At 37.3% G+C, this 24303-nt stretch overlaps 1 protein-coding gene across 2 annotated transcripts in view; it reads right to left on the bottom strand.

Annotated features, from left to right (window-relative positions):
• LRRIQ1 (leucine rich repeats and IQ motif containing 1) overlaps positions 1-24303 on the bottom strand; it is a 115334-nt gene that overhangs the window by 83417 nt on the left and 7614 nt on the right. For both annotated transcript variants that reach the window (XM_081958767.1, XM_081958766.1), the window contains exons 4-10: positions 23882-23976; positions 20005-20122; positions 19322-19551; positions 10861-10935; positions 7658-9067; positions 6956-7108; positions 4851-5001 (exon numbers count right to left, since the gene is read on the bottom strand). In XM_081958767.1, the coding sequence (XP_081814893.1) occupies positions 4851-5001; positions 6956-7108; positions 7658-9067; positions 10861-10935; positions 19322-19551; positions 20005-20122; positions 23882-23976 (2232 nt within the window). The remainder of the gene's footprint in view (positions 1-4850; positions 5002-6955; positions 7109-7657; positions 9068-10860; positions 10936-19321; positions 19552-20004; positions 20123-23881; positions 23977-24303) is intronic.

Consider the following 24303-nt stretch of genomic DNA (forward strand, 5'->3'; position numbering starts at 1 on the left):
TCACAAAACAATATAATGTATAGAACAAAAAGTATTTTATAATAGATGCTGAATGCTGAACAAAGAAAGAGGAAAAAATGTTAAATGTTAATACAATAATAGTTAATATGTATTAATATCTAAGCATGTGCTGTAAAAATTTCAAGGACTTTTCTTAGTAGAGAAAAATATTTAAGCTAAAAAATAAAATATTAACTTTTAGTATATTTTAATCTTGACCACTTTACTTATAAGGAAATAATTTTAGATGTGCTTCTGATTTTATCCCCCAAAATTGCACGTATCTTATTGAATTGTCTGAAATGAAAATAGCTTCAGAAGCTAACCAGCACCACCTAGTGGATTCATAAAATACAACAATAAAACAAAAATAATCATTTCGATTCGGTTTAACGATTTCATCTGAACTTCCAGTTTGAAACAAAAATGGAAATACAAATGCACATCCACAGACACTTCCTGAGATGATATCACAACAAATATCTTCTTTCTATTCTAACATATTGGTTTGGATTTCTACACAAAATAGATACTCCTCAAGATACTCATTATAAAGATCAAACTAAGTAAGATTATACGGTACATTATTGCAAATAATTAATAAAAGACATGGGAAATGAACTTTTCATTTTTCCCCAACACAAAATAAATTTGCCTCTCAAAATCATTAAATGGGGCTATTCTACTATGTTACATTTGTTTTCTGCAACAAACAGCACAGGGAGCCTTTGGGGTGGATCTTCAGAAGGAAAATCTTGATCATCTTTGGTACTGATGAAAATCAGCTGATAAAATGTTATTTTGAAGAAATCCAGTACTCTCACATCTATAGTATTTTTTAAAAATTCATTTGAAGTGCAGTTGATAGATTCATCACATTTCTTTGGAAATGGATTTATTTAAAAATCTTTTAGAACAAATAGGTTTCTTAACAAACACATTTTTATCACTTTTCTAATGTCCTCTCATTAGTTTCACAGGATTTAGAAATAAAAGAAACACTAAAATTAGTTAGGGAATAAGATATTATTAAGCATTCAAAATTTCCAGTACTGTATAACTTTGGGAAATTCTATTGGATTTAGACATGAAAGAAGTGGGCAACAAATATATGTTTGTGTGATTCCATGTTTTCAAAATAATCAATATATTTATGTGTAACATGAAATGTAAGTCACACAGCCTACCGACCAGACCTCTTCAAAGCAGCTGATAATGAAGGCAGAAAAGCAGAAACAAATTGGTTTTCTTCAAAATCTACTTTCTTATTCAGACTCTTCTCATGTATAAGCATAGTGTTTTCATTATATATACAGACAGGACAAGAGGCTTTTACACTGTTGGCTGTGTAGGCTTCATAGCCAAGACACATTAATTTGTATTATGCCATTTTCGTTTAACCTTTCAGATACTCTACCTAAGGAAACCTATCCAAAACAAGAAATCCCTTAGAGCAGAACTGGCACTGAAGACAGATTGAATGTAGATTCCATCATTTCTCTTGGTCCATGTTGTTCATTTACTTTGGATTTCTGATTTTTGACATTTAATGAACACCAACATTCATTAGAAACTTGTGGCTACTAAAACGATGTCATTTTAACATGAATTGACCGTTTAAAAATTTTAAATGTAAAGCATCTGTCAAGATTAATATACTCACTAAAGACTAGATTTTTTAAAATAACCTTTAAAAAAGCTTCGCAGAGAACTTTGTGCAGAGCAGCAAGAAGCACTACAACTACGAGCATTCGAAGATCAACTTCTGGAACAAGCGTAGCGCCTTCAAGTCCATCAACGAGTGGGAAGCCCAGACCACGGATGGCAAGCTGCCTGAAGTCACCAAAGATGTCCAGAAGACGGATGGGGCCTTGATCGTCAATGCCATGTTCTTTAAACCGCACTGGGATGAGAAATTCCGTCACAAGATGGTGGACAACCGCGGCTTCATGGTGTCATATTCCTACACAGTCGGCATTCCCAGGATGCACCGTATGGGACTGTACAAATACTATAATCTTTCATATACTACAAAAAATGTAATTTTCTCATATAAAAAAGTTTTTCTTACAGATACTTTCACATCTCATATTTGCCTAGCTTATTGCTTGAATTCTTTATAATCCGAATGTATTTGTGTTACATATTCTTATCGTTGTATAATGTTGGGAAATCAGAGTTATAGCTATGAGGTGGGTGGCCATATAAATAATTTAAATAAATAATTAAGCACATTGTTATACATTTTCAACCTGTATTTGTGTGAGCATTCCTTTGTAAGGTAAAAAGTTCCTTTACTGCTTATCAGACATTATGCCCTTTCTTATTGTTGTTTAAGTTTTATTTAACTAAAAAATAGTGCAATTAATGATTAATGCAAAGATTAGCATGTATAAAGCAAAACAAAAACCCCACTGTCTTTTACAACTTACAGTATTTTCAAGAGTCTCTGTTGATCGTTTGAGACACAAAATCATACTTTAAAATAAAAGGTAGACACTGGGGCACAATGTCCATTTTGAACCATAGCTAAGTATCTCAAAAGATTAAACCACAATAAGTTGGCATGCATCAAGAAAAAATGTCCCACTTATGCATGTTAGGTTTGTTCTATTCGGTGTTTGGCATGAGATGTGAATGCTTTTCCTGAATTTTATATGTGTTACATATCAGTTTAATTTATCTGTGGATTTTTTATTTTATTTTTGTGTGATGATACAGATAGTGTCCCAATTATGACTGATTATATCTACATTGACAGATTTATACTAACAATTCAGATATATAGGTCGTTCTCGACTTATAACCATTCATTTAGTGATCATGCAAAATTACAATGGTGCTGAAAAAGCGACTTATGAATGGTTTTCAGACTAACAACTACTGCAGAATCCCCATGGTCACATGTTCAAAATTTGGGCAGTTTACAATTGGCATATATTTACAACAGTCCCACTGTCCCGGGGTCATGTGATCATCATTTGTAACCTTCCATCAAGCAAAGTCAAGGGGGGGGGGGGGAAGGAAGCCAGATTCATCTAACAAATGACTATTTATTTAACGATTGCAATGATTTGCTTAATAACAATGGCAAAATGATCGCAAAATGGGGCACAATTCACTTAACAACTCTCTTGTTTAGCAATGGAAATTTTGGGCTCCATTGTGGTCATAAGTCAAGGACTTTTTAGATATATTATTCTATATGATCAAAAAGGACTCAAAGCTAGAATCAGATATTTTCAATAGTTGTCATTAAAATCCCATACATGCAGATTATGATTTGAGGAGTCTACCCTACATTACCTAGTGGTAGGGAACAAAAACATTACAGAAAGACAGGAATGGTGGGACAGGAATTTCTTTCCATCAATGCCACAGTCATTGGGGGTCAGGCAGCATATAAGTTTAAATAATAATATTTACCTATCAGAGGTCTCGGAGAGAACTCAGCAGATAAATAAAAATGCCAAATCCAGTCTACCTCCTCCTCCACCACCACCATTACCACTTCCTCCTCCTCCTTGAATATTTAAGACAGTTGATGGGAATATGTGAATGGACTAGTTATGTCAGGGGTGTCAAACTGGTAACCCATGGGCTGGATGTTTCACGCACAGGCCACACCCACCCCAGTTCTGCAAAGGGGAAAAACATTGCAATACGTCATGTGACGGCAATGTGACATGGCAAGTTTGACACCTGTAAGTTATGTGTCCACACTGAAAACTATTGTTTCCTTAACTACATCATCTCTGGATCTTTTCCACATTGTATTGATGAATAGCACACAATAATTGAAGAAGATATTTGCTAGTTAATCCTTAAAAAAAACACTTCTTGCAACATAAGTGTTCAAGTGCTTGGCTTCAAATGCTGATGATTTCAGTTAGTATATTTCCGGATCATTAGTCAAGCTGGATGGGAATATTGTAAGCGGAATTCTACCATCTGAAGGATCATAAGATGCCCAGTAGAGAATACATTCAGTCCCATTTAAAATCTAAATTGGTCCATAGGTATATACTCTAAAGCAGGGGTGTCCAAACTTGGGAACTTTAAGACTTGTGGACTTCAACTCCCAGAATTCTGGGAGTTGAAGTCCACAAGTCTTAAAGTTCCCAAGTTTGGACACCCCTGCTCTAAAGAAAGAACAGAACAGAATAATAGGGTTGGAAGGGATCTTGGAGGTCTTCTAGTTCAATTCCCTGCTCAGGCAGGAAACCCTATACCACCTTAGACAAAAATGGTTGTCCAATGTCTTCTTTAAAACTTCCAGTGTTGGAGCATTCACAACTTCTGGAGGCAATTTTTTCCTCTGATTAATTGTTCTAACTCTCGGGAAATTTTTCCTTAGTTCTAGGATGCTTCCCTCCTTGTTTAAATAGATATTAAATACTATATTAAATAGTAATAATAGTCTGCAGCTGTGAACAAACTAATTTCCATATTTTGTTTTCCTTTAACAGATCTTATAAACAAGACCCACTATGTTTATTAAGCTACCAAACATACAGACTACACCCAAAATCTATGTGGCAGAATAGAGATCCTCTACCAAAATTACTTAGATTTCCTGTAATATTACATGCCAACCTTTCTTCCTTCATCACAATACATTATTAATTTGGAGAAATTCATGACCAAACTTGAGAACTCAGTATCATTAAATCAATCCTATCTATTCAATGTGTATATCTTTTTTTTTAAAAAAAAAAGATATACTACAGAATATACAGATTTCAGGAAATAGTAGGAATTATTTTTTCCTAAAACAGAAAATATTTTATTATTTACATGAATTAATATGCTAAAGGTTGCAGCTCTATTATTTATAATTAGTATCTTACCAATGCGAGTTATTTTATTATAGGAAAGTTCAAGATTCAAGAGATTACTGCAGCCATATAAACCATGAAGTGATGAAATATTATTTTTGTTCAGAATTAGAATGCAGAGATTTTCTAGATTCTCACAATTAATCATCTGAATGTTATTCTCCTATTGGGGGAGGGGGAGGAAACAAAGCAAAACAAAGACATAAAAACAGACTGATTTTTCTCTTTGAATTTCAATATTTTTTTAAAAAGCGTATTCTGTTTTAATCCCATGCGCATCTGCTGAGAATTAAATCTCATTGAGTTAAGTATAATTTATTTATATATTATAAATATATAATTTATTTCCATATCATATTTTGTCAGCTGGTTTGATATTTGGAATTGACTCCCACTTGAATAACATTTAGAATTAAGATGACAGTTTCTAATTTATAATGAAAAAAATGAAATGCCATTAAAATCAGGCTGATTATAGTAATAGTCTTAAAGTAATATTTAGATACAGTAGTATGTCATTCAGAACTGCATTACTTTCTTGTTAAACATTCTTCTCACATTAGAACACTGATGCAAACTTATCTAAGTTTCCAGCCATAATGTTCACATTTCAAATGTATTTAAATATATTCATATATTGATTGCTGCAGGCTTTAATGTAGCAAAATATCTGGACAAGTACTATTGTTTTTGTTGTGCAACTCTGTGAGTCCTTTACTCAAATATTTCTGGGGAAAAAATGCTATGAATTATAGGACGATTACATTTTAAATGCTTCATAAAATTCTTCTCTCATCTGATCAATTTAAGCTATAAAAGTTACACTATTTCCATTACCCCAACTTTTAATACGTATCTCTAGTTTTCAAACAAAAAGTAATAAAACATAAAATCAAAGTAGCATATAGAGAGCATGGTTTTTAGCATTCTTTCTATCCTCTGAGTAATATCTTTGTTCTATGTCATGTCACTTGGAGAAAGTGACATGACACAGAAATTGCTACATTTTGAGTCACTGTCCGATTGTTTTTTTTCTCATAGGAATGATCAGAGGAATTATCTAGATTATTTCTTTCTCCAGTGCCCACAATTTAATCCATTCTTTTTCCATCTGAAAAAGAAACCTAATCCAAGATGTAATTCACTAGAGACACTCTGACAGCATTCTCTAGAGCCATAGGCTGATTCAATTCAGCATCCAGTGCATTTGGAAACTTCAAACTGATAGAAGAAATCATAGTCCCATTCCACTCTTGTTCCCAGCAGCCAGGATTTTAAGGCATGTTGCAATAAACATTACTGATTTGTTTCAGTTCAGACAACAATAATAATTTAATGATAGGAGGCAGGACGTAAAGTCATGTTTACATAAATCCCCCTTTTGGGCTGAAGTATTAACGTTTTAAATAAAGATTCTCACAGTAAGCTTGAGAACATTTCTGGTTTTTTAATCACCAAAATTACATACAACATTGTTCTCCAGTTCAGGGGAAATGAATTGGATAGAGGAAGAGAAAGCATGATGTCACAGCTAATTCTCAGTTTCTAAGTTTAATGGAAAAGTGAGCCTTGTAGTCTTTTCAAACATTGAGAAAAATGGGAGATCTGCACTAGATAGCATTACAGCTTCTCAAATTATGCATATTTCAAAGCATGCTTTAAAATATAATTGCTGGGAATATTAGTAGTTATATTCATAAATACTACCGAATTTCATTTTACCCGGAAACCATTTACAGATGATAATTCTGTACATGGATTTAAAGTACCCCAAAGTTGTTCGTGGCTGCCTTTTCTAATTTTTTTTTTATACTGAAGAATGTATTAAATTGCTAACTTGATACAATCTTTGAACATTATTATTCATCTTAATGCAGCTTATAAATCTCTTTTATTTCTTTTCACCCCTATCTCGGTCCCCCCCCCCCCGATTTTTCTTCTTTTTCTTGGATGCACTTTTAAATATATATCAAAATGAAACAAAAATATAAAAAGTAAAAAAGTAATTCTAATCCAGTTAGTCTGCAAAATCACATTTACCCCGCAATCACTATAGTTGGAAGAGATGGTTACAACTCAAAATAGTTCACTTCTACATACAATAAAATGCACGGTACCTCTACATCTATGTATTTCAAATCCTTGCAGTTACTGAGTCCTTCCAAGGCAAGTAATCCACAGCGTCTAAGGCTCAAGAACTGAAGCCTTGCACATTGTGATAATGTGGACAGGCTGCAACCAGGCAAATCTTGAAAGTTAACAGTGGTCACCTATATGTATCCAATAAGAAATAAATACATTTTGATAACATTTGGACAGCAATAAAAATGGCAATTCTGCACAGCTGAACATGTTTTTTTTTCAACAAACAGCTAGGAAAAATTCAAAACTGTACTTGTGGAAAAAATTATTTCTAATCTTGATCAAGCAGACAGTACTATTCAAAACACATGAAATTCCATTTATACCAAGCCAGTTGCCTGCCTAACTGAATATTAGCCACTCCTGAGTTGGGAATCTATCTTTAATCACTAATTCAAGCACTCATTTCTACACGGTTAATAATATATTCCTATGAAAGCATGCTGCTTGCCAGCTTGGGTTATTCAGCAATCAAATAGGATTCTGACCCCACTTACTGAAAACTGTTCTTTCCTGAGTGCAAGAATTTCTCCTGGACATTAAATGGGGGATTGCCTTCCTGCAGATTAAAACGTGCATAACTTTCAGGTAACAACTAGAACAACTTTTAAAAGTTACTATACATAAATACTAAGAGTATTTACAGGACACTGGATAGATTTCTAGCATTGATTTACCTGTTGTAGAGAACTCCAAGGGCCCGCCTGAATGATCATAGTAGCACTCAATGGAGGCATCTGGTCAAATGAGCATTTCCGTGGTTTGCTTCTTTCAACCATTTTCTTCGCCTGGTGTTCCTGATAAACTCTGGACCAAGATTTATACGTTTTCATCCAAGCTAGTCTTTTAGCTTCAACAAAATCAGATACAAGTGGTCGTTCAAAGAAATTGTTCGAGTTATCACCTTTGGCCCACTGATTATTAACCTCCTCAGGAATTTCTTTTGGAGCAAAATCTATTTTACTATTTTCTGAAACAGAGGATCTGGCTATTTTTCCAATGTCCCCAGAATCTAACTGAACATGAAGGCAGTGAATGACACTTTCTTGATTACCGGTAACTATTGCACTGGTTTCAAAACTAAGAACATTTGTGTTGCTATCTTGCTGACATTCTGCAGTTTCTAAAGATTTTTTTACGTTATTCTCCAGTGATTCTTCATTATTTATCTCAATATCTTCTTCTCTTCCTGATTTTAACTCTTCATCTTTACTTCTTCCAATATCATTCCATAATTTGTCATTCTTTTGTTCATGTATTTCTTGTTCATTTTGTTCCTTGTACTTTTGGTCTGGTGTTTGTTTTAAATATTTCTTTTCCATAATTAGAATTTTTGGGTCACTATTATCTTCTTGTTCTTTTAACTTTTTAGTTTCTTTTTCTTTATTTGTTATGTCTAAAGCTTTATTTATACTTGAGGGTTCCAGTATTATTGCAGCTCTCCTTTCCTTTTTGACATTTACATTTTCAAAGGTTTTACTTTCCTCTTCTGGTTCTATTTTGTTAGCTTCATTTTCAAGCTCATTTCCTTTCTCGATTCTTTCAGTTGTGTTTTCTACTTCCTTTTCTATTTCTTGCTCTTTCTTAGTTGTTTGTTCAGTATCTTCAGTTATATCAAGAGATTCAGTATTCTTTGCTGTCACAAATTCTACTTCGCTTTTTTCTTCATTTTTCAATTCTCCAATAATTGAATCTCGTTGAAGTCGCACAATTTCTTTCTTTTTTTCATATTCTTCATACCTTCTCATCTTCTCTTCATTTTCTTTCTTCTCTTTCTCCTCTCTCCTCTTTTTTTCTTCCTTCTTTTCTTTCATTTTTTCTAAAACCCTCCTTTTCCATCTTTCCTCCTTTTCTCTCATTTCCTTTTCCATTATTTCTTTCATTTCTCTCTTCTTTTTTCGTTCTTCTCTCTTTTTTTTCAAGACAGGACCAAATCTTTTGTTCACCATGAAAGCTCTAAATGTTGTCTGAATTTTTATAGCTGCATTATTCTGCTGTTCCACCAATTGTTGTCTTTCTTTTGCTTTCTGTTCATCAAAGGCTTTTTTTTCTTCTTCTATTTGTGTGTGTAATTTCATAATGAATTCCTGTATTCCAACAAGACAAGATGCTTTTATAAGAAATACTATAGCTATAAACTGGATTTCTACACATCAACACTATTTCTATAATGAATTTACATGTCTGCAAATCTCATTAGATTCTTGTAGATTAAAAAAAATAGAGTTTTCTAGGTATTTCATACGGACACATTACTTTCTGTTCATATTCCAAGTTTGCCATTTATATTCTAATATTATATTGCATTCTTGACTTTCCACTCGTCATCCAAAAGATTCAACTGGTCCAGAATACAGCAGTGTGAGCAATGTTGGGTAGGCTTCAGTTTCTTTCTGGGTTAGGGTTATGATTAGTGTTCAATTCAAGGGGCTGATTGTCACCTATAAAGCCCTATGTGGCATATAGAGCCTGATTACTTGAGGGATCACCTATCTCCCATAATATCTTTCCAGTAGATTCATTTGGCAGAGTTGGCATACTCCAAATTCATTGATTTAAGCAAGACATCTTTCACCAGTTGAATCTTTTGGATGACGAGTGGAAAGTCAAGAATGCGATATAATTGGGACCCCAGAAGTGCATCTTCTCTGTAGCAGAATCTGCCTCTGGAATGGTGCTCCTCCCAGGATTCAAACAGCCCCTCAACTTGGTGGTATTTCAAAGAGGCCTGAAGTCCTGGCTCCTTACCCAAGCCATTGGTGACTGAAGCCTACTTTTAACTTGGGTTGTTTTCTCGTTTCTACCCAGTTTGTTATTCTGCTATTTCTCTCCCACCTTTGGTTTCTTGTAATTTTCATGATGAGATTTCATATTTTAAACAATTTGTCAACCACCTAGAGTCAGTAGGAGTTGGGCAGCATATAAATTTAATTAATGATTTTAAAAAAAGTCAAAATGTATAACTGGGCCAATCCTATTTCTAAAAAAACAAATCATTCTTGATATTAGCTGGATTTTATCAGCTTTTCAGTGATTTTAGGGTATAAAGGAAACTGTGGCAAGTGATCAGCATTTACTTTAACTTTATGTTCTTGCCTCTTCCCTATTCTGTACTGATTATTTGGATTTGAACTCTTCTCTGGTTTTTGATTTAATGGAATTACTAAAAGAAATTCTATTTAGCCTTGACCTTACCTTTTTAAATTCAGCCAAATTTTTCACGGAGAAGAGGAGAGTAGCAGCATGATTTTTAAAAAAAATTACATCCAGGCTAACCAAACAGTCACTGATACAGCTTCTCCAAGACTATCATGCCACATGTTGAAAATGCATAAAATTGTAACATTAAGAATAATTTGTATGGTATAGAGGTTTATTTTCAGGTGAAAAAACAAGCAGCTCCATATTTTTATAAAAGTGAAAATGTTACATCTTTTTTCAAATACTGAAATATTATTTAAATATTTTAGGGTTTCAAATTATAACCAAAAGGATTTGGACGAAAGGATACTGATGTGGAGACTCTTTTTCTAATATGTTCTGATTCATACCCTTCAATTTTCAGTTCATCGTCAAACCATCATACCTACAAATCAGATTCTACATTGAGTTTGAAATTCTGACTGCCATTTACCCTATGATTTGCAGAAACCACAGTTTACTATATTCTTATAATAGTAAACCACAATTTGCTGAGAATCATACAAATAGCAAAGAAAGGAAGTGTGCAAGGAAGGTGGAGTCTATACGCTCATTATATGATTTAATTTTCCAAATCATTCAAAGTTTGATTTTAGCACAACCTATAAGCTAAACCATAAAGATTGTAGGGATGCATGTCCCATATAAGTAGTTGGGAACATTCCTGAATGTAAATTACCTCATGTTCTTTCAATTGTTCTTTCCAAGTCTGCTCTTCCTTCAGCAGTTCCTCTTCCATCACAGTCTGTTGTTTCTGTACAGAGCATAGACTTTTGTTGTCATTATTTTAATTAATATTGGATTTTAATTATTCTCTGGAATCAATACATTATGCAGTCCCATTACAGTGGAATATTTTTATTTCCATTGATCTCAAGAGAAGAAAAATAACATTTCCCCTCTTTTCCATACCAAAATCATATTGAAATATCAGAATTATATTTAGTGGAAAGATATGTATGTATGTATGTATGTATGTATGTATGTATGTATGTGTGTGTGTTACAACCCCTGGTATGGCCAAATATGGGAGGAAGCTCACTCCTCCCTCTTTCTGTCCTTCGGCTCATTACAGAAAATCATCCAGGCAGAAAACCATATTTTTATTTTTAATGTTGCCTTTCTATATTTGTGTTGTATTTGTGCTGATAAATAAATAAATGGATCTATACTAGTTTCCCTTTATTTATTTATCAGCACAAATACAACACACACACACACACACACACACACGTGTGTGTGTGTGTGTGTGTGTGTGTTGTGTCACAACCCCTGGTATGCCCAAACATGGGAGGGAACACACTGGGATTTCTTCCCAATCCTTTTATAGGATTATATCTAATGTTATAAATAGAAATAGATTTTGCAATCCAGGCTAATACGTCACTGAAAATAATATTTGTGAACAGAATCCCTCATTTTAATGAAGGGATTCTATTTCTGCATAGGAAGGAAGGAAGGAAGGAAGGAAGGAAGGAAGGAAGGAAGGAAGGAAGGAAGGGGTCCCATTTACAAATTAATTGAAGAATTACTCCAGAAAGGACAGGAATGGATATGAATAGAATTCTTGAGCCCCAAATTATACAGTTAAATATTGCAGAAATTATTTTTCAAAAAGCAAAATATAATTATCAAAAACAGAATATCCTCAAAAAATTTTTCAAAGACATTTACAGATAGCAAATGGGTACTTCAAATGGAGAAACTGCAATTTCCAGAATATTTAAATGCATATCCATCAGTTCTTTGTTATTCAATCACTAAATCATGTCCAATTCTTTGTGACCCTATCCATCAGATCAGATCTCTACAAATATATTTATGCCACTATACATAATGAGATGGAAAAGAATCGAAAGTGAGAGAAAATAAAGTTTGTACATACAATCTAATATCCTTCCAGAAAATATTTTTATACCATCCAAAGTCACTATTGTGAGATAGGCAAATAAATATATCTAGTTGCTGGTTGTTAATATTTTAAATAACATTTCTGAAAACTATGTTCTGATTGGTGAAGTTACCAAAGTTCAATAAGATCCCTTTTGTACTTATCAAAAAGGTGGTTGCTTTTAAAAATCATTTTAAAATTTTCATCAGTTTTACTTGAGAGTAAAACTGCAGTATATAGGTTAAGTATTGGACTATGAGCAGGGAGACCCAAGATTAATGACACTCTCAGACACTGAAGTTTATTGGGTGACTGTGGGCCAGTCTTTTTTCACTCAACCCAAAGTTGTGGGGAAAATAGGAGGAGCTCAACATCTTGAATTTACGAGGTCAGTATTATAAAAGGTAGTTCAGTATTAAAATAAATCAATTAAGTTAATGCTGACAAATAATATTTAATCAGTGACTAACACATTAGAAAGAATCAAAACCCACATATGTTACATGTAGGACTTGCTATTAACAGTATCCTCAATGTATTGTGTTGATCCTTATGAAGCTAAATTGGTAATACAGATAATCCTTGACTTACAACTATTTGTTTAGTACTGTTCAAAGTTACAACGACACTGAAAACAGTGACTTATGACTGTTTTTCACACTTACAACTGTTGCAGCATCCCTACAATGATGTAATCAAAATTCAGCTGCTTTGCAATTGGCATGTATTTATGATAGTTGCAGTGTCCTGGGTCATGTGTCCTGGGTCATGAGGACCCAGATTGTTGGGGGCAATATGCTGACTCTGTAAAAACCACTTTGAGAGGGCTGTAAAAGCACTATGAAGTGGTATATATCTAAGTGCTATGCTTTTGCTATGTGATCCCCTTTTGTGACCTTCGGACAGGCAATGGTGAAGCCGACTCACTTAAAAACCATGTTACTAACTTAACAACTGCAGTCATTCACTGTGGCAATAAAGGTTGTAAATTGAGGCAAAACTCACTTTAACAAGTGCCTTACTTAGCAATGGAAATTTGGGGCTCAATTGTGGTCCTAAGTCAAGGACTACCTATATCTACATATATGTGGTAGAATGTGAGCCAGAGTCGCAGTAGTGAGAGGCTCTTCCCCCCTCCACCCCACCCCCAAACAAAGAGACAAACAGGCCTGGGATTTTTGATATGCCTAAATAGAGAAGCTCTACTCCCCTCAGCAGTTTGCAGGGTATATCTAGTAGTTATTCAGATAACTGCTTTAGTCTGGCAAGATATCTGTCTACAGGCAAGTAACAATAAAGAAACTACTTTGAAGCAACTCTTTGTGTTGTTCTTGGTTCCTTGGGTCTGACAATATGAGAACAAGTTGTTGTCAGGCTCAAGAAATAAATAAAAAAACTTGCAAGAATAAAAACCTAAAATGATAAATATCTTCAAAATTCCAAAGAGGACTGAACATGCTCAGTTGGTAGAGAATCTGACTGTTCAATAACGTATCAGGAAATAAAAGAGATATATTGTGAAAGGAGCACTTCACGTGGTAATGGGCATTGGTCCTTACCTGATACGCTCATTTTCTGGTAGAGTAGAGTCAGCAGCCAGACTGGGTATGCTCCATCCATTAACCAATTGGACTGTCTACACTTATGATGTCATCGGGCCCTTGTGGCTCCTCCCCAGTTTCAGATGAAGGAAAACTGTAGACTCAAGTGAGAATTGTGAGCAAAAAGTGAAAGTCCATAGTCACTGTATCTCTCTCTCTCTCTCTCTCTCCTCTGCACAAGGAATCCCCTCGTGTGACCCATACCAGGGCGGGGCTGGCTGCTATCTCTACTCTACCAGAAAATGAGCGTATCAGGTAAGGACCAACACCCATTTTCCTATTATCATAGAGACAGCAGCCAGACTGGGATGTACCAAAGACTGGGCTGTCCACTAGGGTCGGAAATTGTAAAAAAAAGGTCAGTTAGGGCACAAGCACTTGTTGCAGCACCCTGCGTCCAAAGGCATACTTGTCCAACTTGTAATGACGTATGAAGACTGTGGGAGACGCCGAGGTGGCCGCCTGGCAGACTTCTTCCAAGGTGGCTTGAGTGGACCAAGCCGCAAATGTCACAGTACTGCGTGTAGAGTGAGCTGTAATGTTTTCAGGATTGAAGTTCATAAGACAGTTTAATACAGGCTCTTATCCAGTGCCCCAGACTAGACAATGAAGCCTTGGTACCCAAGGAGGCCTGGCGAAAGGAGATGAAGAGAGCTTCCAAATGGCGGAACGAGGCGGTGTGGTCAATGTAGATCGAGGGCATGACGTACTTCAAGAGTGTGCCACTTGCGCTCCCTCTCGTGACGGGGAGATGGACAGAAATCACATAAGGTCAACTCCTGACCTCAGTGGAAACAGCTATTGACCTTCGGTATGAATGTTGGGTCCAGTCTTAAGACAACTTGGTCTGGATGGAACACACACAAGTCATGCCTGACTCTAGGACACGAGGCAAGTCCCAAGTCGGATATCTATGTATGGCAGGGGGATGCAGGTTGGACGCTCCATGGAGAAATCTCCGGATCAAGGGGTGAGAAGGCAGATGTTCGGATGCCAGGCCATCCAGAACAGAGGCCACAGCGGCCACCTGTTGGCGTAGCATGTTAGGGGTAAATCCCTGATCAATCCCCCTCTGCAGCAAGTCCAATATCTGCGGAATGGATGCCCTAAGTGGGTCAACAGTCTGGTTGGAACACCACAGCGCAAAAGTCTGCCACGTGGCATTATAAATGTGGTTAGTAGAGCTTCTGTGTGATGCCTGAATAGTAGCAATGATGTTGAGGGAGATGTTATCGGCTGTTAAGGCTTGCCGCTCAATCACCATGCGGTTAACTGCAGCCACTGGGGGTCAGGATGACAAACTGACCCTTGGTGTAGAGACAGGAGAGACCATGGGATGTGCCATGGGGTGGAGATTGACAGAGTCACTAGGTCGGCATACCAAGGCTGGCATGGCCAATTCGGCGCTAGCAGCAACAGTCCTGCTCCAGTATTTTTTGAATTACCCTCTGAATGAGGGGAAGGGGAGGAAATGCGTACAGGAGACCCGTGGGCCACTGGCATCTGAGAGCGTCTACTCCTTCTGCCATGGGGTCCATGAACCTCGTGTAACACCTGGGTACCTGGTTGCTGTCTGCCATCGCGAACAGGTCTAGGACTGGGAGGCTGAACCATAGTGTCAGTTGATGGAAGAGGCTCAGATGGATGGTCCACTCCGCCCGATTTATCGTTGTCCGGCTCAGCCAGTCTGCTTGGACATTGGAGACACCTGAAATGTGTTCTGCCCTGAGAGATGACAGGTGAGATTCTGCCCACTAGCACAACAGGTTGGATTCCTGCATCAGGGACCAGGAATGAGTTTCCCCCTGTCTGTTTATGTGTGCCTTGGTTGTGGTATTGTCCGTGAGGACTACTATGTGATGGGCCTGAACTCTGTGGTGGAAGTGTCTCAGGGCGAGGCAAACGACCCACAATTCTAGCCAATTTATGCTGTTTTGGCTCTCTTCGAGGGACCACTGACCCTGAGCCACTAGGTCCTGCATGTGTGCCCCCCATCCTGTCAGACTTGCGTCCATCGTAAGTGTGAGATGGCATGGCTCTCTGAACAAGGTCCCTTGCAAAATCACCAGGGATGGCCACCATTTGAGAGAGTGTAATACCTGTCTGGAAGAGGGACTCTGAGAGGAGAGCTGCTCCGGTCGGTCTTTTGATGTGGAAGCATGAACCATTGAAGGCTCCTGCTGTGAAACCTGGCCCATGGGACAATCCCGAAGCAGGATAACATCTTGCCCAAGACTTGGGAGAGAAGAAGAAGGGATGCCTTGCGTAGACATAGCACCTTCCTGACAAATTCCCTCAGACTGAGAATGCGGTCGTTGGATAGGAACACCTTCTCCGCCATGGTGTCTATCAAGACCCTGAGGTGGAGAAGGCGAGTGCTGGGAACGAGGTGACTCTTTTTGAGATTTACCCCAAACCCGTGATTCCGCAAGGTGTGAATGGTGACGGCGAGATCTCTTTCTGCCTGAACCAGAAACCTGGACAACAAGAGGATGTCATCCAGGTAACAGAGAATCCGAACTGGGGATGACCTGATGTGGGCGGCTAGTTCTGCCAGTATCTTTGTGAATACCCTAGGGACAGAGAATAAACCGAACAGAAGAGCTCGGTACTGGAAGTGCCTCCCCCCATAGGAGAAGTGGAGATATTTTCAGTGGTCTATGAAGATGGGGATATGAAGGTAAGCTTTGGTCAAGTCTACCGACAAGAAGAAGTCGCCTTTCCTCACCGCCTGGAGGATGGTGTGCAGAGAATGCATTTTGAACCGCCGATAGACAATGTGGCGGTTCAATGTTTTTAGATCTAAAATTGTTCTCCATTCCACGGAATTATACGGTACCACAAACAGGCGGGAATAAAAACCCTGCCCTTCCTAATGGGGAGGAACCGGTTGGATGGCCTGGATCTCCAACAGGTGCTGAATGGCCTGTTCCATCAGTGCTACTCTTGTGAGGACACCAAGAGGCCGGGCATGGCACAAAGTGTTCTTGGGGGATGGAGAGGAATTCTAGCATGAGACCAAATTTGACAGTTTTGAGTACCCAATTGTCTGTTGTTGTCTCCTCCCAGCAGTGGGCAAAGAACGCCAGGCGGCCTCCGATCGGAAGAGAGTCCAGATAGTCATTTGCTATGTGAAAAATGGTGGTTGCCTCCTCAACGGTAAGATTTCTTGGAGGGGAAACGCTGTGTGTTTCTACTGGACCTGTCCTGGTGAGATCCCTGTCTGGGAGCGTAGGATTGGCGTTGTGGACGGGGGAAGGAAGGTCCCCCGTCCGCCTGTCAAAAGGGCGACCTCCTATAGAAGGGAGTGGGCAGACTGTCCTGTTTCTTGTAGATGGATGAAGGACCTTGCACTTGTCTTTAAATTCCGTGAGGTACGGGTCTAAGGGATTACCAAATAACTGGGTGCCACTGAGTGGGGAGGCTGCAAGGTGCCACTTGGTATGGACATCCGCCTGCCATGGCTTGAGCCAAAGCAGACGCCTGGCCGTGACCGAAGAGGCCATGGCTTTAGAAGTGAATCTAGCAGCATTAAGGGAAGAATCAGCTGCAAATTCAACCACTGCCCTGATCTTGTTGAGATCCCTATGTGATCTAGTGTCAGTGGGAGCGATGCGCTCCTGAAGCTGTTCAATCCAAACCAAGGCCACCCTGAAGAAAAAGGAAGTGGCCCTAGAGGCCCTAACAGCCCAGGCCCCAGCCTGATAGTTTTTGACTAAGGTTTGATCTGACCTTTTCTTCTCAGGCTTGAGAGCCTCCTCAGGGGCTCCAGAGACCACAGTAGGTGAAGACAGGGCTGCACCGGTGCGTCCACTGGGGGATCTCGAAGAACTTGGTGAGGTTTGGTGCAATGTTGTAGAGACGTTTGTCAAGGTTGGTCGGCTGTAGGACTCCCACTGCTTCTGGATGACATTCAGAAATATCTTGGGAGCAGGGATCACCTCCTTTTCCACCGTGGGTTCGGTGAATGGGGGTCCTGGGACCCTCAGTTGAAGCCGGTTCTGCCAGTTTATCCTGTGAAGTAGAAGCTGAAGCAGAAGATGGTAAGTTAGCAGCTTTAATGGCCTTAAGTAGAAGGGACTTGGAACAATCAGTTTTGAATAATCTGGTAAAGACATGGGTATCTGGGTTGACCACCTCATCATCAGACAGGTCTGAGTCCCGCAGGTTATCTTGCTCCCTGCCAATTGAAGCCTGAGAAGTAGAGGCAGAGGGATCAGGTTGCTGAGCCGCAGCAGAAGATTTATGCTTATGGCCATGTGATGGAGCTGGTTGGAGTTGCTGTTGTAGGCCAGCAGCCATGACCTGTTTAATGGTTTCAGCAATGATGGTTGCCATATCAGCAGGAGAGGTGTACATGGTGTTGGGGCCCCCAGAACCATGTGTAACCGGGAGGGAAGCCTGTTCAAAGGTGCGCTCCCTATTGAGACGGACATCAAAGAAATTGCCTGTTGTCAGGTTCCATTGAAGACGAGGACTCCGAAGAAGACAATTCCCCTTCTGAATATGCCGGGGGGGGGGGGGTCAGGGACATGGGAGGCAAGACAGGTGGAGCCAGGGACGCCACTTGGTGATCCTCGGAGGGAGGGAGGGAGGGAGGGCTGGGAAGTTAGACTATGTTGTTGTTTTTGGTCCCTCTGAAATTCTTTGTCGAGGGCCTTCTGCCTGCGCTCTTCTGCCCTGGTAGTCGCTTTAGAGACCTTGGGGTTTACTACTGAGGAAGGGGGCTCTTTGGCTTGCCTCTTCCTGCTGATCTTTACCCGATGGGCCTGCCTCCTCTAATCCTACATTCGTATCCATAGCTGGATCAGCCATTTCCCCAAACATAAATCAACACCCCAATAAATAGGCAATGGTCTCACCCATTTGCTGGCCAGGCGCTTCTGATCCGGTCCACCTGGGGTGATCCTACGTTGCTGGGCACTCCAAATGGCTGCTGTAGAGTTTGCGCCTTTTTTAAAGCATCCAAAATGGCTGACTTTTTTCCTCTGAGGCTTTTCTGAGCCTCAAAATGGCCACCGCTATCTTCATGGGCTTTTCCAACCCGCAAAATGGCCACCGATACTAAGTGTGGCCAGGCAATCTGCAGAATGGCCACTGGACTTGCCTGGAACCGCTACACGCGAAACAGCCAGTCGCACGTCCCTCCGAGTGCCCAGAATCAAGGAGCACCGCGGGGAAACAGCCGTGGAGCCATAGCTCGTGAGGTGGCCGATCTGATTGCAAGGCAGGCTTCCTGAGCGAACTCGTGGCCGCAGCCAATCAGACGGCTGAGGAGAGTCAGCCAGAGATCAGTTTTGAATTTCCCTCCAATTTGTAGAATAAAGGATTATTTAAGGAACCAATTTAAAGGAACAACAAATTTTGGGGGGAAAAATTCACCAATTAAAGATATAATTAAATAATTGGGAGGAGAGATCAATTTTTACAGCCAGCCCAAATTGGACTGAGTCTGAAAACTGGGGAGGAGCTACAAGGGCTCGATGACATCATAAGTGTAGACTCTGTCCAATTGGTTAATGGACGGAGCATACCTAGTCTGGCTGCTGTCTCTACAATAACAGGAAAATAGTTCATTGCAAAGTCCAGTTGCTATAGTTTATATAATATGACCTGTAAGTATTGTTACTTTATCCTAAATATATTACCGCATTAAACATTTCTAAGTTCAGCCGTTCATTTTCAAGTTCTTCTTGACGTAATTGTCGTCTTTTCTTCTCTTCTTCATTTTGAGAGATTTCCATGTCCTTCTTAGCTTTCAATTGATTCATTTTTTCTTTCAACAGTACTTTTTGCTCTTCCAACCAAGACTGATACTCCTGCTTGCACCTTTCTTCAACTTCTTGGAAACTAAAGTTGATGGGTATGTCATTGGCATCTAAAAGAATACACATTTACATAAATATATGACTTTCAGTAAAATTATATCATTAATTCATTATGATTTTAAGGGATTTGCATGTATTAAAATAAAGAGACACTTATTTTTCTCTGTGTTAATGCATTTTAACACTTCCCTAAAGAGTTGCCTTAGACCACAAGATGAGTGGCAATACTAAATAGATTTAAATTTAATAAAGAAATAAACGTAAAGATAAATTAGGATAGTGAACTTGGGGTCCACTATTTCATCAAAGTGCTTGGGGGTAAAAGTAGCCTCTGGAGACCTGAAAGAAAGAAAGAAAGAAAGAAAGAAAGAAAGAAAGAAAGAAAGAAAGGAAGGAAGGAAGGAAGGAAGGAAGGAAGGAAGGAAGGAAGGAAGGAAGAAGTTCCTTAATTCTGATTTAAGACAAATTTAATGCAATTGAAACTTGACTGCATGTTTGGTTACCTGTCAAAGAATAGCCATCAGCTATATTTTTAGAAGAAATATCCTGATCAGTTTTTAACTCAATAGTACTTTCTGGTAACTCACTCATCTGCTCCTCATCTTCTATTTCAGACAATACCTAAAAATCAGGAAATATTTTGAATCTTAAAATTATGAAACCTCAGTACTACATAAAAGGATTTTTATTGTTTAGAAAATAAAAAACTGGGGCATTTTTTTTATTATGAAAGAAAACTTCTATAGTATTTGTATCAACCACAATCCAAATATGTTTGTACAAAGAGCTGTTAGAAAAGTTGTCTGGTAGAAAGAACAAATTCAGCTCCCTTATTCTTTTTTTGTGAATTGCTGGTCAGAGATATCATTAATTTTCTCACAGGGACTTTTGTGTGCAACCTCAACAGCTGGATCTGCATAGGCAGTGAGGCATAGGTTTGCATTTAAGATTTCTTAGTCAGTTAGTGTCATCTGATTAATGAAGATTTATTCAAACATATACATGTAAAAAATGCCACCAAAACATTTATGGTCTGACACGATACACTACGCTGCCAAAATTTATCTTATCCGTTTATTTTTTCTGAATAGAAAAAAATATAATCTGTCATGTTTATTAACCAAAAGTAATGCAACTACATTTTTAAAAATAAATATTGCTGAAACAAAATAATTATAAGGCGCTGATGTAAATGTGTACATATTTTCTCTCACATAAAAAATTATAAATGAATGTGGAATCCTATATATCTGTTTCAGAAGTAAGCCACATTAAACATGTAGCTAATCCAGGCTAAAAAAATCACAACAGGGCTTATTGGTGGTTGGTAGACATTTGGTTGCTAAGTGTCACATCAGAATTTTGAGAGAGGCTAAAGGATCTATGAAACATATTGGTAGGACTGGGTTTTAGAGTGGAGCGTTAGGGCATTATTAGCTTTTTAACTCTTTTACATGTATTTTACCCCTTGTAAAATTCTTTTCTCTTGCATTTCATACTAAAATGACAGGAAATTATAACTTTCAGCAGACATGAACAAAGAGGTTTGGGGGACTACTAAAAAGGACACAGAGATCACAGATTATCAACATCTGGCTTAGTGTTATGTAAGGTGACCAACTTTTTTACAATGAAAAGGAGGACAAATAAATTGGAAAAAATATATCGTAAAGAAAAGAAATTATTTTATTCATTGCAACAATAATACACTAAAATATGATATATGCATAATAAAACATTAGCAACATTTTATATTGTAATTATGCTTACATACCTGTTAATTATTATTTAAATGAGTACTTTTCCATTGAATTAATATTTTTTGTCAATGTATCATCTTCTAACAATATATTGGAAATATCTGAACAAGAAATATCCTTCATATTGAATTTTACGGCGAGTGCTGCAGCTAGAGTATCAACATTCAATCTCGATTTCTCACTTGTCGAAAAATCATTGGCAATTGAAAAAAACTCTTTCAACTGCTGCATTAGTTCCAGGGCAGCACAACGTAAATTGAACAAGTATAAATAAATGTTCACATGGAATATGTTCATTTTTGAAATGGCTGAAAATATCCACCCATCTTTTATCAATTTCAACATGTTGATTTTCCCATTGTATTTATTTTTCAGAATTTAAATATACATTCAGTCTTCTAATTTCTTCAAAGAGACAATTGTTGTCTATTTTAATGTCTAGCATTTTTTTAGATAAAAATTCAACACAAGATTCAATATCTGTTCAATATACTTGCGATGAAGTAAAAAAAACACCATTAAAAACTCTTTAATAAAATACGTCACATAACGCGCAACAGATTAGCCTTCAAATATCAAAAAGGAGGACATGTAGGAGGACACTTTTCAAGGGAGGACAGAACTTACAAAAGAAGGACTGTCCTCCCTAAAGGAGGACGGTTGGTCACCTTATGTTATGAGAAAATCATACAGTGATAAAAAGTGGGAATATTTAAAGTAAAAAAAATATATGTAGAAGTTTTAAAAATCTATACAACCTTTAATAATCGGAATACATTTTACATTTTAAATTTCTTCCTACATCTGCACCCTAATTTCCAACTAATAATTATAATAGTATACGCTATTTAAATAAAAAACAATGTAAGATACTAATCTTATTACTTACACATTTTATTCAATGATCTTAGACTGATACTTGTCAGTTCAAATAATTTCACTTAATTGTGTGAAGATTAAATATAAAAAACTAATTTATACATATCTATTTTGGGTACAGATAATCACTTAATGGCTGATTATATACTCAGAATCTAGAAAATCCAAATCTGTGATTCAATTGTTCCCATCTCTCCCTAAAACTAAATATCACTGCAATCATGATCACTCAATGGATCATTATGTGGAGAAAGAATCTCACTGATACAGTAGTCTTTTCCATCTTAAATGCTCTCAAATATGTGCACCTGAACTCCCAGAATTCTTGCTAATGATCATTCTGGTTGATAATAAGGTTGAAGTTCGCAAGAAAAGGAGACAATTATCTTTTCTATACTCAATTTCTAATTAAAATCATGTTTATGATTGTCTGAATAAAACATACTTCTTCTGAAGAATGAAATATCTTTTAGATGATCTAGCCCCAAATGTTTAAAAAACAAAAGATTAAAGAAGCTTATCTGGTAGTTAATTCCCACTGAACTAAGTTAGGCTCTTTTTAGCAAACAAAGAGAAACCAGCTATTTATTGATAGCTATTAATTTTAGGTAAAAACAAAAAACCTCTAAAGATGTACTGTGCAAAGATTATTAGCCCTTATAACATCTGTTCAATACTAAAAAGCGTCAGATTCATGTTTCATACACTGTTTCAAGCAATAAGAGTTTGCTTGTTCAGATTCAGCTGAATGATTCCTTTTCACCAACATAATTTGATTACAGGATAGCATAAATTGGTCTTGCTGAATTTATTGCAATGTCACACAGTAGAAAATATTTTTTCTTTTTTAAAAAAAAGAGTTTTATTGATTTTTAAACATTTATAGGAAAGGGTAGGAGGCTATGCAAAAATTTTGGCAGCTCCATCGTGCTAGTGGTAGAAATCTCTCCAAATCTCACAACTTTTACAGAAAAGAAAAAAACAAAAGATAAAAGCTAAGCAGAAACAGCGTCTTGTTATACATTGTATCAACCATGTGTTCAATCATCTCTTTTGCCACTTTCTAATATATCAACAATTACAATGATATTTCAAATACATTTATTTTTGTGACCTGAGTCTTTTCAATATTGCTCCCTCCCCCCTGTCTTCAGGCGGAGCCGCTGCCCCTCCCTCCTTCATATCTTGTTCACTATCTCTTATATTTTCGTCCTCTAGGAGGGCACTATGTTTTTTAATGAAGGCCTCTGCCTCCACAACTGTATTAATTCTAATTCTGTTTCCCTCCCAGAAGATCAACATTCCTTCTGGCAATAACCATCTAAACCAAATTCCTTTATTATATAATTTCTTTGATAAGGAGGAATACTTCCTCCTCTTATCTCTTATTTTTTTCGGAATTTGCTTAAGAATGGTAATTTCTTTGTCTTTATATTTTAGTGGTCCCCCCCCCTTTGGGCCCCTAGCACCTCATCCCTCATGGTCTTCCTAAGAAATTTAACATGTACTTCCCTTGGAACATTATGTGTTCTGGCATATGCTGAGTTAATCCTGTAAACCAGATCCATATCCCACCACAACTGTTCTTTATCTCTCTTAATATATTCTGCTAAGATTGTACTCATAATAGCCTTAAGATCTTCATACAGTAGAAAATATTAAAGTGCTATAAAATGGGGCAGGGAGATAAAATGGTGCAATCAAGTAGATGTATTTTTATACATCTATATATATACAATACCCTTTTTTTCAGTTCTTCTGGATCTTCATTATATTGAGAAGCTAATTCAGCCAAATATTCTGAACCATTGTTAGGAACAATATAATAGACATCACCTGCAAATGAAGAAATTGTCACTCAGACTTTGAGAACACTCATTTTAATTCCTGAATATTCAGATGAAATATTTCTTGCAAGTTAGTAAAATTTCTGATTAACATAATTCTATATCTCAAACATAACAAAATTAAACAAAAATGAAATACTTCAGACAGTTTCAGGCAATCTACTTAGCACTTTCTTCCAAGTAGACATGCTTAGTATTATTGTGTTGGTAAAATTAGAAGTGTAGTCTTGAAACAACTACACTTCTAATTTGATATCACTTGATTAATCATGAACTTACCAAAAAACAGACAATCAAAAGCATCACTTCAAACTGC

This window comes from Natrix helvetica (assembly GCF_964273705.1).
Source record: "Natrix helvetica genome assembly, chromosome: 6".
NCBI lineage: Eukaryota > Metazoa > Chordata > Lepidosauria > Squamata > Natricidae > Natrix > Natrix helvetica.